General features: G+C 39.4%; 2 protein-coding genes across 2 annotated transcripts in view; both read left to right on the top strand.

Annotated features, from left to right (window-relative positions):
• Positions 1-7,584, top strand: part of coro1ca (coronin, actin binding protein, 1Ca) — a 31,415-nt gene extending 23,831 nt beyond the window's left edge. Inside the window, exons 6-11 of the mRNA XM_061729136.1 lie at positions 297-416; positions 2,383-2,487; positions 2,585-2,730; positions 2,923-2,980; positions 3,112-3,354; positions 4,815-7,584. Of these exons, the coding sequence (XP_061585120.1) occupies positions 297-416; positions 2,383-2,487; positions 2,585-2,730; positions 2,923-2,980; positions 3,112-3,354; positions 4,815-4,934 (792 nt within the window). The 3' untranslated portion in view covers positions 4,935-7,584. The remainder of the gene's footprint in view (positions 1-296; positions 417-2,382; positions 2,488-2,584; positions 2,731-2,922; positions 2,981-3,111; positions 3,355-4,814) is intronic.
• A 3,689-nt stretch (positions 7,585-11,273) lies between these two features.
• tmem119a (transmembrane protein 119a) lies at positions 11,274-18,017 on the top strand. The gene is made up of 2 exons (XM_061729137.1): positions 11,274-11,392; positions 14,432-18,017. Exon 2 carries the CDS (start codon positions 14,448-14,450, stop codon positions 15,195-15,197), a length of 750 nt encoding a protein of 249 aa, XP_061585121.1. The 5' UTR covers positions 11,274-11,392; positions 14,432-14,447; the 3' UTR covers positions 15,198-18,017.
• Positions 18,018-18,608: the final 591 nt, after the last annotated feature.

Consider the following 18,608-nt stretch of genomic DNA (forward strand, 5'->3'; position numbering starts at 1 on the left):
CTGTGAGGACATCTGTGTAGTAGCAATGTGGTTGCTTCATTTCTGTGTGTCCACATTTAGACTTCTTTTTTTTTTTTTTTGAAGTGAATAATAACTTAACCCTTGCCATACCTGCATCTACAGAAACATTTGCTGCCACATCATTGACTTATGAGATCATTTCTTTAATGGGCAGCATCACAGGTGCCATGTATAGGCTCATTGTTCTGTAATCGACATCGACCTTTTAGTAACGATTGACACAAAATAACATCCTAACTTGACTTTACACTTGACATCTAAAATGTGCTGCACAGGAGAAGGAGAAGGCACACGACGGTGCCAGACCCATGAGGGCCATTTTTCTTTCTGATGGTAATGTCCTTACCACGGGCTTCAGCCGCATGAGTGAGAGACAGCTGGCTCTCTGGAACACGGTAAGTTACTTTAAATGTATTGATTGCCCCACGTCCTTCTTTATACATTTGACTTAGAAATCAATTAGCTTATGGTTGCAAAGTATACTGCAATCCCCCCAACCCTCCCCTCCCTCCCAAAAAAAGAATGGATTTGAACCCCTTAAAATAATATGCACCAATGGTGTGAACTGTTTTTGAGAGCTATCAGAGACGGGGGAGAAATCCCTCAGGTTGTGTGTAGATTTGAGTAACACTCCCCACCCCCCTGCTGACTCGTGCGAGCAGTCTGCTGCTTGAGATGAGCTAAGTGAATCTTCTCAACTTCCCCAGTTGATAAACGACACAGTCTGTTGTTTGGGAATTTCATTTTAGGATACTTTGGTAGACAGATGAATCTGGTCAACTAGATCAGGGGTTCTCAACCTTTTTTGTGCCAAGGACCAGCAGAAGTATAAAGAAAAAGCTCATGGACCGGTTGACAATTTATGTCAATTTTAATAAACATTTTAGAAAAAAACAACGAATTTTAAATAGGGCTGCAACTAACGACTATTTTAATAGTCAACTAGTCACCGATTATTGAAACGATTAGTCGACTAATCGGATAATTAGTAATTTTTTTCTTAAATTTAGCATGATGTTGCTTTAATTATGTGGCAAATGATAATAAACACGAGAAAGATGGGTACTTCAATGAAAAATAGATATTTTATTCGACTTTGCTGCTGTTCATACAAAAAGTAAATAAAAAAAACCAAGGACAGGCACAGTGATCAGTCAGTATAGACATAAATCCATAAATAAATAAACCTCTGTCCATTATTTTTCATTTTTTAAGGAAAGTCAATTGTGTTATATAAATAATAAAATAAAACGTCTCATATTTTTTCTCCATCAAGGGAGAAACTCTGGGAACTCTGGGTTGAACTGGTGTATCATTTGTTGAAACCCTGGCTGCTCATATCACAGATCAACTGCAGTATTGATCAGTGAGGGCAGTCGCCTGTTGCAGGAACACGTCTGCTTCTTTTGCAGAAAGGGGTCCATGGTGGCTCTCATCTTCGGACTGCATACATTTAATTTTTAATACTTTTGTCAGGCACAGTCAGACATAATGTTAAAGCTCTCTTTTAAAGCCAAAATATGCTTAATATCTTACCAAGGCGAGTCTGTTTCGTTCAACTGTCCGAGGTGCTTTCTCTTCAAATGCTCGTGCATGGAGTAGCCATAAATTATCATTTTTCTCACTATCTTTAAAAATAATTAAAAAAAAAAAAGGTGAAACGCACAATGATTTCAGTTTTGAAGCTGACTTTGTCAGGTGCCGAGCTGGACCCCTCAGTAATCTGCCTCCAAGGGTACATTTAATCACGGGTCATTTTGACTCGTTCTCCTGGTTTTGCTGCTTTTACTCTCTACAACAAACAAAATAATAAGACCGTACCTGTCTCAACATGCAGCTCAACTCCTGGTACACGCCAGGGTCATATTGGGACCCGATTTCTGCAACACCCTCCTAGTTGGCCTTTACAGCTTGTGTAATTTTTAAACCACTACAAAAAGTTCAGAATGCAGCAACGCATCTAGTCTTCAGTCAACCCAGACAGGCACACCTCTGTTTATTGTGCTACATTGGCCTGTGTTCGTTAGAGTAAAACACAAGTCTCTGACACTCACCTACAAGATGACCACACCTGTTTACAGGAACTCAGTCATAAAGGTTTACACGCCTTCGCGAGTACTGTGATCGTCACAAGTACACACCAAGAATACCTTCTGTTGTGAACTGCACTCTCTCCAGCTTCCTGAACTGCACTTTAATGTCAAGTGCACTTTGATCTAGTGTGTTACTGTGGCTTTCTTGTATTCCTCTGCAAGTCTCTTTGGATAAAAGTGTCTGCTAAATGTAATGTAATTTGCAGAACAACTTTTTCCTCCAACACTATGATTTATCATTATTTCTTTTCCTTTTCCTTCCTTTTAGCAAAACATGGAGGAGCCCATGACTGTGAGTGAAATGGATACCAGCAACGGAGTGCTCTTGCCCTTCTATGACCCGGACACCAATGTTGTTTACCTCTGTGGGAAAGTGCGTTTTTTTTTGTTTGTTTTTTTAAGTATGCAACTAATAACTAACTAAAAAAATAAAAATATCCTAATATCCAAAATAAAACTTTTCTTTGCAGGGTGACAGCAGCATACGTTATTTTGAAATCACAGACGAATCACCATACGTTCACTTCCTGAGCACCTTTGTCACCAAAGAGCCCCAGAGGGGAATGGGCTACATGCCCAAGAGGGGTCTGGATGTCAACAAATGCGAAATAGCAAGGTAAGCTAAGATGAATGACTAATATGACATCCAACACAAGACTTGGTTTTGAGTTTAGTCAACATCTCCACAGCCCTCGACTTCACCACCAGGTGGCAGAATGTAACCAATTTATGATCATCCAGAAGAATCTGTTGCCTTTTGTTTAATAAGGTGCTGACATGTGACAAGTGGCTTTTATTTATCCATCAGGTTCTATAAGCTGCATGAAAGGAAGTGTGAGCCTATTGTGATGACTGTACCAAGAAAGGTGAGTCCCCGTATAATTGGCCACTTTGCATGCAGTTATAAGACGTGTGCTTATTGAATCACAGCTGCCGTAGTCGGGTGGTGTTCTGGTAATATTTTCTCACATCTGGTTGCTCTGTTGTTCCCCATCAGTCGGACCTGTTCCAGGATGACTTGTACCCAGACACATCTGGACCAGACCCGGCCGTGGAGGCTGAGGATTGGTTTGAGGGCAAGAATGGAGAACCCATTCTCATCTCTCTGAAGAACGGCTACGTCCCGGGCAAGAACCGTGAATTCAAGGTGGTCAAAAAGAACATTTTGGACAGCAAGGCAACAAAGAACACTGAGAACTCGAGCCCTGCCAACAAGGTTGCCTCCCCAACTCCATCCATTGTAAGTGTTGGCTTTCTAAGTTTTGCAGTGTAAGATAATGTAAGTGGTACTCTTTATTTTGCAGTTAGACTCCGCCATGTAAAGCTGGGCCTTTTTTTACGGAGCCAACCAATTAAAAGTAATGATTTTGATGTGCCAAGCACAATAAATGATTTTGAGTTTGTCGACATTTGGTTTATCATTCTCGGCAATAAATGTGAGATCTTAAAACAAAGAAAATGTTGATGATGCATGATCAGACAACTGAAGACATGCATCTTCACGGCTGGTCTCATCTTTTTGTAGCAAATTCCCAGAGGCCCATAGACGGGCGCCTTTTGAATCTGGCATATCGCTGGTTATCTTTGCGCAGCAGTTTGTACTAGATGTTGTTCATCCTTCTGTGTGACCCACAAACTAAGGGGTGTACTGTTGGCCTTGGCATCTGCTGCTCCTCCACCACGCAACCACCCGCCGGGGACCCAGCCCACATGATTTTCTGCAGTTCTGTTCTGTAATCACAGCTCACTGGATACCAGTGCTGGTGAAAATGTTAACCCTCAAAAAGCCATGTTTTATCAGTCCTTTTCTACACAGAACATTTCCCTTTTTATACTATTGAATAGGGGTGTAACGGTACACAAAAATCTCGGTTCGGGACGTACCTCGGTTTGGAGGTCACGGTTCGGTTCATTTTCGGTACAGTAAGAAAACAAAATGCAAAATATAAACGTGCTAGTTGTTTATTACACACACACAAAATAACATTGGCTCAGACTTAAAAAAAATATCTCCCTGATGTGCAAAATTGAACAGTTGCGACACTGAACAGTTTAAAGGTGTTGCTCAGATTAAATAACATTTATAAGGCTCAGACTTATAAACAACAAAATATTAAATCTTAAAGTATTCTGATATACAAAAATAAAAAAGGTTATTTTTGTTTTTTTCTTCCCATCACTTCACCTTAATGCATCACATAAACTTCCCTCATTTGGCATAATTGAAGCTAACAGTGCTCTTGTCATCAGCAGAACGAGTGGCTACTTCCACTTATTAACCTGTGAAGGACGACAACAATCCAAAACCATTGGATGTGGAGGCTGGAAATTCATAGACTTGTCACAATAATGTGCTTAGCTCTTTAGTTCTTCATTAGTTGGTGCTTTTTTCTTTAATCTTAATACTTTCTCAGTGTGAGCGCACCTGCCTATGTGCAGCTGCAGCAGCGCTCTGCTCCACAACGTGCGGTCCTCTACTTAACATGTCCGTGTGGAAACTCGTTCGGTACGCCTCCGTTCTGAACCGAACACGCTATACCGAACGGTTCAATACAAATACATGTACCGTTACACCCCTACTATTGAAACCAACAATGTTTTGACTTTAATTCAAATGTAATATTTTATTTATAATTGGTAGACTATCTCATATTTACCGAGAGTACGATACCTAAATCTGTCTCCTTTTGTCTCCCACAGAAATCCGAAGCAAAATTGGAGGAGATCTTAAAAGAAATGAAATCCCTCAAGGACCTGATCAGCTCTCAGGAGAAGCGAATCTCGAAACTTGAAGAGGAAATGTCCAAAGTTGGCCTTTAAGGACCCTTTGTCCCAACCTGCTTCAATTCAGGACGTTCCATTGGCTGGGGAGTGGGCAGGAGCAGTCACTGTCTATCTTAATGACGGCGTTTGGTCCGAGCCCTGCCACGCTATGATTCCCTAGCAACATTCCAGATGAACCTTTTCTTAGCCCGCCCCCAACCCTCAGTCTAACACAGGTGGAATAAGGAGGACATGTGGTAAATTTAGCAGAAAGTACTTTTTATGTGACAAAGGACTCTTTTCCTTTTATTCCATGAGTCTTTCATTTTCCCTAGTTGTATTAGAAACAAAAAAGGTCTTAATTTTTCTCATTTTTAGAGTGACCAAGAAGTTTCCGGTGTCAACAACAGTCCCCATTTATTTTGATATAGCGATAACATTTTTAAGTAAGTGTCTCATGTTAGCCTATCCCGAAAGTGTAATATTGCCAAATCTGGACTTTTGTTTATACTTCCTTTACAGTATTCCTTTTTCTATCTCCCCATGACATCATTAAAAATGCAAACAGTGCATCTGAGTGCAGTAGACTGCTTATGGTAAGAGAATAATTCCACCACCTGTGTACTACAAAAGCAAAATGAACAAATTGTAAATTTGATATTAAAAATGTGACACTTTTTTTTTTTAATCACATTTGAGAGTAATCAGAGAACCTATTGCATCAACACCACTCAGATATCCTATCAGATACGTATTATTGCTGTTTGTGTCGAAGCCGCATAAGAGACAACCTGCTTTCTGCTATTTCTTTGGATTTCCGTCACTTTTCGGTATTCTGACCATGGACACAATAGTCCATATTAACAAGCATTAGCTCCTAAACCGCTTCATAAATATGCATTGTGCACTTGCTGAAAAAAAAAAAAACCAAGACATTCCACTAATCTGATTGGCGGTGGCTTATGATGAGCTCTTCCTGTAAACACTCTACTGTTGTGACTCGGGGGCACTGCCCACTTCATTAATTTGATGTTTTATGTGCGACACATGGAAAGATCAACTTGTAAATGGTTTAGTTTTCATGAGAGTTGCAGTCGCCAGCCTCATTGTTTATCCATGGGCTTAACACACGTGTTGGCTTATTTTCTGTATTTTTTATTTTTTTTTCTTCTTTTGAATTATATGCCATTACAGATCTGTATTTTCTGTAAAATAAGAAAAACAGTCAATATGATATGACGAGAAGTAATCACACAACGTGAGCATTTCAGACCACTTGGTAATGAAGCTGCTCTTGATGGACTTTAAAGGTCTATGTGCCTCATGTCTTTGGCCTTTTGGTACCTATCACTATTGATGTTCCTCCTTTTTTTCAGGGGTTATGAAGTGGACACGGTAGTTGTTCCAAGACCCATCTCTAATTAACTCAATAGAGACTTAAATAGTTTAGACACCACTTCACTGTTAATTTTAGCCTGTTTCTTGTTCCAGCTGTGCTTGTATCTCCCTCAGCACTTCCACATCTGTAGTTCTTTACCATTCATTTGGTTGATACCCCAAATCAGGACAGCTGTTCATACAGCATTGATACGTACAAAATTGATTGTCCACTCTGGGCTTTTTCTGTTCCAATAAAAGTTCTATTTTTAGACTTTTTTTTTTTTTTGTATGTTATTTAGATTTGTCTCCCAGTGGGAAGCAGAGATGAATAATGGTTCGGTTTGTTTGTTTTGCATTCCTCAATAGTTGCCACTGTAAAGATCTGAAAGTGCCATAGAGGTGACCCTGAAAGTGTGTATTGGGGATTGTTGTGCAAGTAGTTTGTCGTAAGTGGAGGAGATTTAAAACCGCTTTGAGGTGCTATACTTTATACTAACATCCTGTTCCTAAAGTACTGTTGCCAACCTGCTTGACACCATGAAGTACTGTTGGTCCACCCGACGGTACTCTTGGCGGCATTAGTGGTCACAGCCTGAGGAGCATTGAGCCACTGACATTTTAACATTTTCCATCTTGGTACGGGTATAAAAAACAAAACATCTTTAATGATTTCAAACCAGGAATCTGGCGACTGAGTCCACGGCCGTATAAGTCAGTATGGCTTTGAAATGCACTTTGAGCAGTGAGTTATAAATAATGCTGAAAGGAAGTCTGTGTGCGGGTCTGACAGAAACTATACTGCTGTATCTTCTATGTCAGACGGTCACGCTTAGATTTTTTTTTTTTTTTTTTTTTTTTAAATGGGATTGTTGGCATAAGAGGTTGGTTTTGATGAGTAGTAGTTTCTCAATCCAAAGGGACAATGTAGGTTGAAAAAAAAATGTGCAGATGAAAGATGTATGTTTATGACAGGTCTATAGAAATGAGTGAATGCTGTGTAAATAACATGACCAGATGTGTGTTTTGTTGTTTTTTTTAACTATTTTTGTTTTGTGGTTGTGCTGGAGAGGGTATTTGTATGGGTGATGGGTTTTAAATGTTCCCCCTGTTTGTGCCCCTTGCACTTTTTTTTTGTTTTTGTTTTTTGTTTTGGCAGAACGCATCATGAGAAAATCAGAACCTCCATGACACATGAAATACTAAGTCGGTCAAAAACCGAGCAGGATGAAAGCCTTGTGGAGATCTGCTCAGCATTTCTGTTCAATATTCTTGCTTCAAGTATGAAACATTGATTATAAGAAAATGAATAAAGAATTTTTAAAATGGTCTCATGAGTAAGTTTTGAATTTATAGTAATTTGACTCGCATCTTCTACATCTGTTAGACCTGTTGTTAGAGGAACATTCTTCCAGGGTCCTTATTTCTCACATGAACAAACTGAAAATGCATCAACAATGTTTTGGTTCAGAGCTTTGCCTTTCACAGCTATGCATTTTTTTTCTCCCCACCTCTGGATAATTGAAGTTTTTGGTATGGTGCAATATTCTTCTGTAATTTAATTGGTGTAAGTTTTTCATGACACTGAAGCTGTTATGAGGGTGATCATTAGTCTGGTACAACTTTTGGGGACATTTTGGTTCTCTGGTGGGGCAGGACACCACATTTTGGGTCTTAGCGGAAATGAGATACTTGTTCGTTGGGGACGAGATCTGTCAGTCACTGGCTTGTTTGTGTGAGCAGTATGAAAGCTTCGGCTGCATAGGAAATAAAATGTGAACAGGTTTGAATCATTTTTTGGTTTTAAAATGTAAATCCTTGGCAGTTCTGACAAGGCAAGCTTATTTGTATAGCACATTTCATGTACAAGACATTCAAAGTGCTTTTATATTAAAAAGTTTAAGAGTTTAAAATCAGGAATTAAAGACAGTCGTAAGTTAAAAATAATTAAATGAGATGCAAGACATAAAGGTTGTAGTGCATCGTGGTAGATTACTGAAATGAAGCAGTAAATAAAAGGTTTTCAACCTTGACTGACACAATTGAGAGTTTCAGCATCCCTGATGCATTCTGGGTTTGTTCCACAAGTGAGGCGCATAAAAGCTGAACACCCCCTAAACATGGTTCCAACACGGTACAGAAAGTAGACGTGACCCTGACGACCTGAGGGTTCTGGTTGGTTCATGATGGACCAGGACCATTCAGAGATTTATAAAGTAACAGCAGGATTTTAAAATTATTCTGTGACCGACAGGAAGCCAGTGTAAAGAGTTAAGAACTGGTTATACGGTCCACTCTCTTGGTCTTTGTGAGGACTCAAGAAGCAGCGGTCTGAACCAACTGAAGCTGTTTGGATTTCTTTAGGGAGACCTGTGAGGCCAGCGGTACAGGATTCCAGTGCCTTCATTTTATTTATATTTAAAATTTTATAACCGTTGTCATGGGGTCTGTAACCCATAAGTGGTACTCTTTTAAATCAATAATGCAGATTGATATTTCAGCTCTGGTAACTAGAATGAAACATTCCTTCTGCCCATCAGATGTTTTACCTTGTAGACTCATTTTAAAAGTAAGATGTTATTGGCTCTTGGGTTATCAAGCTGATTAATCTCTCACCTTCGACTGGTGTCTTTCCAAGTTCATTTATAGGTAAACATGCTTTTGTGGAACCTCTCCTTAAAAAAACAAATCTGGACCCAGCAGATCCCAAAAATGTCCAGCCTATTTCAAAACTTCAATTTCTCTCCAAAATCTTAGAGAAGGTGGTCAATGAACATCTGGTTTCCACCTTCTTCAGCCCGGTTTCTGCAAGCATCATTCTACCAAAACAGCCCTGTTTAAGTTGTCTAGTGACATAATGATGTCTGCAGACTCTGGGAATTGCACTGTCCTGTCTTGTTAGATTTGTCTTCAGCATTTGATACTGTCGATCATTGCATTTTGTTCACAAGATTGTGTGACCTGGTTGGAAGGCCAGGTGCTGTTCTAGCGTGTTTCGCTTCCTACTTATCGGGTAGGAGTTTAGCGACTTTGCAAACCGGATCCTGTCTGACCACACCGACTCACTGTACAGAGTACCCCAAGGCTCCATTTTGGGCCCGGTTTTGTTCCTTCTATAAGTTTTTCCCCTAGGAAAGTTAATCCAGGAGTATGGTGGTGTCTCTTACAACCTGTTTGCTGATGATATCCAGCTGTATTGTTCTTTTAAGGCCTTTCAGACCCAGAAATTAAACTGTTTATCGAACTGTCTTATTCAAATTAAAAAATGGCTAGGCGCAAAATCCTTTGATAAAGAAATGTCATTAGAGCATCATTCTAAACAGCCCACAAGAAATTGTTTCTTTCAGTTGAGAAATATCTCCAAACTCAGGAGAATTTTATCTAAAGTTGATCTGGAACTGGTTATCCATGCCTTTAGGTCTTCCTGTTTAGACTATTGTAACAGTTTTTTTTCTCACCTGAATAAAAAGAGCTGTCTTTCATTGGCTCCTGGTGCTGATCTTCAGAGCCTTGCGTGGTCAGGCACCCTCCGACATCAGAGCCTTGTCACGTCCCTACACCCCCTCTCAGAGGCTGAGGTCACTGGTCCCTCGTACCCGTTTAGGACCCGAGGACACCGCTCTTGCCAGGCTGTTGCTTATTCAGGCTCTGGAATGAGCTTCCCCCTCCTTACGGTCCTTGATGCTCTTAAGAGTCATTTCACTTGTTCCTTCAAGCATTTAAAACCCAGCAGATTGGGGGTTGTTTTATGAACATCATGTTATTTTCATTTTTATCTTATACCTTTTGCGAATGTAAGTTTTTCCATTTATTTTTATTATATGTTCAGTTTATTGTATTTGTATTTTATTTTTGTTTTTTGAAGCACTTTGTGACGCCTGTCTTGCTATATAAATAAACTTTTATTTACTTACTTATTTGCTTTAATCAAAGCTGAAACATTTGTTTCTTTCTAATTTATGTTTGTCTTTAATTTCTACTTTTAAACTATTTTACTTTTTAATGTATTTTTAAGAAATATATTTCTGCAAAGCCTATTGAATTGTCCTGTACATGAAGTGTGCAATACAAATAAACGTGCCTTTTGCGTTTTTGATCCAGTAAAAGTCAGTAAAAATCACTACTACAGCTTTCTGAAGCAGCTAATGACAAGTCTGTCACTGCAGTTGGAATATAGTTACAAGCTACTGTACGTAACAGGTTTGTTTGAGGGCTGTAATTGTAGTTAGGACAATGTTTGTCATTAAAATAATACTTGCATTGCAACAATTAAAATGTAACTGTGTTGTGAGGCTGGAAATTCCTCACACTAAACTCTCTACTAACCAGCTGCAATACCGTCACGTTAGTAATTTGGTTAATATAGTTGTGAGGAGCCTTAAATGGATATCTAGAGATGAATTTGGGGATAGGTGTATGAAGCGTTTATATTTTTAACTCTAATCTTGAGTGTTTTTGGAATGAAATGGGTGCTTTCTCCCTGTGCTGCCATGTAGTGTAAGGCTGTAATCAACATGGGCTTAATTAGAGAGGAATCAGTGGGAGGCAGAGACTGAGCTCGGTGAGACTCGCCCTACCAAACCCAGAAATAACCATCTGTCCTAAAAAATGGGACTGATGTGCCCGCTGCAACATCTTTGCAGCTGCTTGACCCAAGTGTTGACTGAATAGACATAATGTGAAGAATAAATCCTCTGTTGCAAATTAACATCATTTCCTTAGTAAAGCATCCATTTAAGCAACTCATTTATGAAATGAAAGCAGGCTCACTGGGTGAGCCTACTTTTCTAAATGTCTATGATGACCCCCCCCCCCCCCCCCCCCCCCCCAAAAAAAAAAGAAAATGTGGCGGCAAAAATCCAGAATGGTTCCTGCAGGAACTTGGATGCTGAGGGAATATGAGACATTGAGAAAGGAGGAGGGGAAGAGGAGGATGGAAGGCTGGGCATTGGTTTGCTGTGAGGAGGTTTTGCTAAGTAGAAAAAAAAAAGAAGCTCTCTGTATAACTTAGCAGGGCAGGCGAACGCTTGGAAAGTTTCACTCTCCCTTTTCTGTTGTCACCATCTACTTTTCTTCATCCTGCAGTCGTCTTCACTGCGTCTGGCTCCCCAACACACCAGCCAAGCTCGGGACACCCTGTAAGTATATGTTCATGTTTGCTGTGTTGAAGCTGATATTACCAGAAAGGGATGAGGATGGAGGTAAAGGTTTCAGTTATTTTAATGTGCAGAGTTTGAGATTTTACAATGATTGTCCATTTTCTTCATGTCCTTGCTTTTCTGTCTGTAGTTTTTAGCAACGTTAACTACAAGGGAATTATGCTCATGCTTCCATGTCAAGCCTTTCTTTTATGATGATAATATTGAAGTCTTTACTCCATCACATTTAGCTGGCAGGTAGATTAGAATGGTTCACATGTACATGTACAGATAAGAGTTACTGTAAATGTAACCAAAATGATGCAAGCAGAGTACAAAAGTAAGATCCCATTCGCACTGAAATATGTGTGGTTTGATTAGGAGCTCATTGTAAATAATTATTTTGATTGTACCTTATAGATATAAATGTCAACTTTTGATCTGCAGACAGAAAAAAAGAGTATGTGAAAGTCAGTCAGGCTCTGTTTTCCTGAGATCGACTTCACTATATAACAGAATTAATGTTTCTTTTCTCTTTTAATTTTCCTGAAAATAGAAGGTAAGGATGATATGTGCTTGTTTTACAAGAACAAAATCCTCTTTAATCTTCACAAATCAGCACTAACTTCATCTTCATCAGGACAAACAGCATCTCATTTGGTGCAGAAAGGACATTATTTGTGTTGAAAATTATTATATAGTTTAAGATTAAAAAAAAGTCATATTTTGGAACTCAGTCTTTTGGAGGCTTGTCCTCTAAATACTTTCATATTAAATATTTTATTCAATACTTTGAGCACTTGATTTTAAAGTGGTCATAGTATTTGGATTAATGTGTTTTAATTGTCTGTATCATGCTGATAATTACAAAAACGTTCAATGTAACAATATTTGTATCCAGAAACTGGACTATATTTCAGATTAATCTAATTGTCATGTTTAGTCTGACGTAAAAAAAAAAGATGTGGATCGTAAGATAATATAAACACAAAACCACCCATATTTAGCACATAACTGTGAGCAGACACGGCCTCCTTCAGAATCATTCACAGATTTACCGCCCATATGGATGTTTGCAGTGATATTAATTAGGATTTGATTCTATTCAAGTTTAAGAAAACTGTTTTTTTCTGTATATTCTGTTTTTATATTAAAAAGACCGACAAATAAATATGGATGTTAATAATAATAATAATAATGGATTTAACTTGTAACGCACTTTCCATTCAATGAATCTCAAAGTGCTACACTTAGATCATTATTTATTCATACACATTCTCACTGGTGGTGGTAAGCTACAAGCCACAAGTACATTTTGTACTTAAAAAACTTGAAGTACTTTACAGATTAAACTAATCAACTGTATGATGCAATGTACAGGATAAAAAGTCTCAGTTTGAATCTGTAATAGTAATTATAAAATGCAAACGAGCCGTCACAGGAGCTATATTTCTGCATAACTAGTATTTTCATTGGGGATACTTCAAAAGGAAATGTTTGCTATGTCATTGTTTTGGATTCTAATAGAGTATTTATAATCAAAAAACAAACTTAGAGGAGAAAAAAAAAGCATTAGGACGCTGACAGAAATCTCACAAAACTGTTTAAGAAGGACTTGTAGACCGTGACAAGGTTCTGAGGCCTCCAACATCTCAGGTATTAGTCTGATGAGATCTACGAGAAGCAACTCACAAAGACCAAAATAAGTTCTTTTGAGGAGTCCTCACTGAGTATGAGGCAGTAACTGTTCCTGATGTAACACAGACTTAAGTGTGAGTTTAACATAAGTGTGAATAATGATGATATCTAACTTGAGGTGCGGTCATACATCTGGTTTTTTAGTGTGCTCCAGCAATGGTGTGGAAATGCTATTTTAAAGGAATAAATAATGGAAAGAGGAAATGCTCAGGCTTCATGATTAGTGACAAAACTAATCTCTGGATGTCCTTCTCTCATAATGTAATGAGTGATAATCTCAGCCCTTAAATATCATGTCAGTTGTAATTACGTGGATTTGAAGGGCGGGGTTGTCCCACAGCTGTACATCCAAGGATGAAGACCAAGCCCACGATGCGGTCCAGTGGAATACATGATGTACGTCCGACCACACAAGGAGTGGACGGTTCACACTGTTCAGTGTAAATTGAGGCAGCAGCCAACTGGTGTAAGATGCCGATTAGAGGCTTGTCTTTACAGCTCGACGCTTCATAATTACACACTCTGTTAAGAGTTAAACAGATTTAAAAGAAGAAAAAAGACTGTAAAAGACTCACTGCTTGCAGCTTTCTTTCATAATCAGATAAAATAATGGTGAAAAAGGACAGAACTTTAGGTTGGGAGGGTCATTCAGTCAGCTATACTGTAAGAAACTTGGCTTTTCCTGGAAGCAGAAATGTCTCGGAGCAGGTCTGTGCTGCTGTGGGCGGTTACGCAGCAGCTGTTGCCCAGTGTAAATATAGACGCCGCAGCCCCATGTCTCCCACGCCTCCCTGCTCCCTTTGGAATATTGCTTCCTCCTGGCTTTGGTGTGGTGGATGGGTGGCCTCCCTCTACTTTACAAATTATAAGGCCTTCAGCACCAAACTCGCTGTCTCCACCCCAAATAAGTAATGGCTACTCTGGTGCCGGCTAAAATAGATCTCCTGAAAGATGGGGAGAAGCTAAAAACTAGAAAAATGTGAGTCGAGATGGATAAAAGTGTAATACTTTAGATATGTTTGGCTAAATGGTTAGAAAGGTTAGACAAGCTCATGACTGTGCAGTCCAAAGAAAAGCGTACAGAATCTGATGTCCAGAAAACTCAACATCGTTTCTATTCGTAATCCTGTTTGGATCAAAGAACCATGATTGTGTGTGAATGGACAGACTGTAAAACCCTGTGAGAGATTAAAATTCACTGTTTCTACCCGACATCTGCTCTATTATTACAGCAGTGAATATTTTCATCCAATAAGTAACTTGAGGAATTAATTAATTCATCTACAAGATGTCCAACCACTGTATTTACTTAAAATATAAACCTGTTATTTGTTGTTGCAGGACTCGCAATAAGAAGATGAAATCCTACCTCTCTTTTCCCGTCACCTGTGTGACGCTGCTCTGGCTGTGCTGCGGAGTGTGTTACTCCTCTCCTCTTTTCTACAACATCTCCATGGATGGCAGTGGCGATGAAGCCGAGTTGGGGCTCCTTTTCCCGACGTCTTTCTCCACCAGAGCACCGGTTCACGTGACCGCCGTCACAGAGCCTCCCACGCTAACCAACAGCATCACCACCACCATGATCCGCCTGAAAGACTTCGTCCTGAGCCGAGTGGTGGACTTCCTACAGGAGCATCTGCTCATCATCATCGTTGTGACCTCGCTTCTCATCGTAATGGTCTTCATCATCTGCTGCGCCTCCGCCATGAGTCACAAGCGCAAGCTGGAGGCCTACAAGCCCCCTCCTCAGCCATCCAGGAAGTATGCGGCCAGTAAAACTGCACGGAGCATTCATGCTGGCGAGCTCCAGGAGAGGCCGCTAGGTGTGGACCACGTCAAGAGGGTCCAGACTCAGAGCATGGCTTCCCCCAAGCACCTGCGCATGCCCTCCAAGGCTCTGGTGGGAGAAAAGGGCAGAGACGTCAGGTCGTCTCCTCGTCAGGAGGTCAGAAGGGTCAGAGATGAAGATGAGGTGGAAAAGCGGAGAGAGGAACCTAAATACAGGGAACAGGTGAGGAGCAGGGAGGAGGTGAAGCAGAGCTTCAGTCCCAGCTCCAGTGCCAGTCAGCCCACCTGCACCTGCCACCTGAAGAAAAACCACCACTAGGACGTGATCGACAGTTTTACAGGAGGGACAGGTCCACGCACTTAGGCCATACGAGTCAAAATATCATATGAAAGGAAATGAATTTAAATGAAGTGATGCTTCTTATAAATATATTGCAAAAAAATCAATTGTTAAAATAGTCTACATTCAGAATGGCTTTTATAGGCCTGTAAAGTTTCATTACAAATACAGGATTGTGACACTGTTTTCACACAATAGTTTGAACAGATAAGATCAATACTGACCTAATGGAGAATTTTGAGTAGTAGTGTTACACAATATACACAATATGTGAGAATCCCGGCAAGTTGGAAATGGTACAAAAGTGATTTACAGTATGTGCATGCACACATGTACACGTGCAGTACATACGGTGTGAAAATTTGACAAAGAGACAGAATTTTATTTAATATTTAACAGTTTTTAAAATTGAACAAGGAGATATTACTGAAGACGGCCGATTTCTGTGAATGCAGTTTGAAGAATTTCTGCGGCCCGTTTGTCCTGGTGTACCACCCAGTCTGCCAGCAGTTATCCACATGGTTTGTGTTGGTGGTTGGTACCACCCGTTCTCCACCGACGCTGCATCACTTCACTGAGATAATAACTCTCCCTACCAAAAACATTTGGAGAAAAAACTAAACACAGGAACATTTTTTTAAGATTTTTAAGAAAGGTATTCAGCGTTTCCTGCTGCTTTTTGAAACGGCTAAGAGCGTCACCATTGAATCAACAATTTAGAGTAAAATCTTTGGTGCTGTAAATAAACCACAATGAAGTGCCAGTAAACTTGATTAGTAACAAGTGTTTTTTTTATATATATATATCTACTTTCATATCTACTTCTTCTTTTCCTAACATAATTTTGGAGAGCACCCTCTTCCACTTCTAGGATTTTACATGATGTGGTGTAAGTTAACAAAACAGCCAAAATGCAGAAGCAGTCTGTAAAAATTAAGTATATAAAAGTATTTCATAGCATTAACTTGAAGCAGTTGTTCTCTGGATGACGTTATAAGTCTTCATCATTGTTGTGGAGGAATTTTGTCCCACTCTCCTTTCTGTTGCTTCAGTTCATGGAGGTTTGATCTTATTTACGAACAGCTCTTCAGGTCCCAGCTCAGCTCTCAGACAGGCTGAGGGCAGAACTGGACTGGACTGACTGCAACACTGTAATTGTTTTCTTTTTTTAGTTCTGTGGTGACCTGCTTGGGATCATTGTTCTTTTGCAGGACTCCCTTTCAACTAAACTTTAGCTGTTAGAATATTTTGGTTTACGGAGGAGTTCATGGTCGACTTAACTGCAAAGCAGCAAGGGTCCCATGGCTGCGAAACAAATATAAATCATCACCCTTCTACCTCTGTGCACCTAGTGTGGTACTGTGCATTATTGCCATCACTCTGGTCCCATTTGTTCCAAGGACATCATTCCAAATGTCCTGTGGTTTGCTTGGATGCAGCTTTGCAAATCTGAGCCAGGCTGACATGTTCTTTTACAAAGAAGACGCTTTCTACTGACAGTCCCTCCAAACAACACATGCTTGCAGTCTTTTTCTAAATATAAAAGCAATTTCCTTCGGCGTTCCTCTTTAGGAATCAACAAAGTGGATGATTGTGTTCTGCATATCAATTTGGTATTGGTTCCATGTCTGACGCCCTTCCTAACACTTTTTTTTTTTTTTTTTTTTTAAAGTTTTTTTACAGTTTCTCTGAGAATTGTATGACTTGACCTTGGGCTGAACATGATGGGATAGCTACTAGCTTCACTATGGATTTCCTCCTGTGAATAAACTGCCTAACTGTGGAATGACAGACTCAGAGTTATTTGTAAATAATCTTAAACCCGTCCAATTGGCAATTGCTCCTCTAAGATTAATGCTGATGTTTTTCCTATTTGGCATTAGATTAACAAAGACCAAAACGCTCCAGATAATCAAACTGATCATTTTTCCTCTTTTTATAGAGGTGCTCACACATGCTGATGACCATTAATTGTTTATTTGATTTGAAGCCCCTGGCTAACTCCTGTGGAAGCAGTGAAAGGCTACTTCGTTTTTCATGCACTGATTCTGCATTTAGGCTTTGTTTTTGTTAAGTAAGTACACTGTAATATGTCATGTGTTGCTGTTCATTTGAGGTTGTATCTGAAGACCTATATAATATTCTTATATATTTTGTCTAAATATATAAACCTCTGAAAGTAACCTGAATGAGGGTGTACTTTGTTTTCTCTATTGCTGTATGTCATATGATATTGTATTTCCATAAGAATCCAATTTTCAGATGTTTTATTTCTGTATGTGAATTAAAAGCATGCAAATCTTTGTTTTATTTGTATTTCCATATTTATTTGGTTGATAATTCTGATCCACCTTTAACTGGCTAGTGTATTAATACCAGGGGTATCAGTTTAAAAAAAATTGTGAATTAGATTTTAAGTATTTTTCTTTAACAATTAATACTTAGTATAAGAAGTTTTTGTACTTAATGTAAAGATTTAAAATGAGTCATAGTACAGTATAGGGATAGTTGGTTGGATGCCGGGTTTTGCATATTAATCTGCTTTTATTTGTCAGATAATTCTGGAAAAGATAATGACATTCCCCGACTCACTGTATCATTCCTGAAGTTAGAGACTCCTAAGTGTCCTTAAGACACCTAACATTTGTGTTTGGATGTTTTCAGGACCCGTTTGTGACGTTAAAACTTTTTTTCTTTCTTTCCGCTAAACCTCAAATCGTTTCTTCCTCTGTGACAATTTAATTGTTTACAAAATTACGGTTTTGTTTTTGCTTATGTTCAATAAAACTATTGATAGTGGTGTTTCTGTCTTCATTGTGAGTGCAACAGTGGACATGAGGGAAGCAGAGCCAGATGAAACACAAACACAGCCCAGAGGAAACCTAACATTAGGAAAGGCGAGGAAGCTCCAAAAATAAAAGATGTTCTCTATGTGCATGCTATGTTTGACTGGAAATCTGTAATTTTGAGCTGCTTTGACCTCATAATCATGGCTGACTATTTTAAGGTAATTACCCCAATGTGATATTTATGACAGTTGACTCTGTGAAGAGAATTAAACTGTGCTTTAATCCTTGCAAACATAACAGTAAGTCCTCCTCAGTTTCCCGATTGGCCGTGTTGAGACCACTGGGAACGTCGGCCCTGACAGCAGGACTTGAGAGGAAGCTGCTCCAGCCCCTTTGTCCTCAGTGGCAGCTACACCAGGCTGTTTAAATAATTCACCAGCCATGAACCAGATGCATAAAGAGACCTCTGCCACAGAGCATGAGCTCCTCCATTGTCTGGAAAAATCATGGAGGCACTGATTTGTTCCAGTTGAGGTTAAATTTAAACAATGGATTTTTTTTGCAGCTCTAGTTTTTTTGGGGGGAAAAAGAATTAACAAAA

This window comes from Cololabis saira, chromosome 9 (assembly GCF_033807715.1).
Source record: "Cololabis saira isolate AMF1-May2022 chromosome 9, fColSai1.1, whole genome shotgun sequence".
Lineage (NCBI taxonomy): Eukaryota > Metazoa > Chordata > Actinopteri > Beloniformes > Belonidae > Cololabis > Cololabis saira.

What these genes read in the sequence shown, in the direction of transcription:
- tmem119a (XM_061729137.1), top strand. Translation starts at nt 14,448, where the DNA reads ATGAAATCCTACCTCTCTTTTCCCGTCACCTGTGTGACGCTGCTCTGG.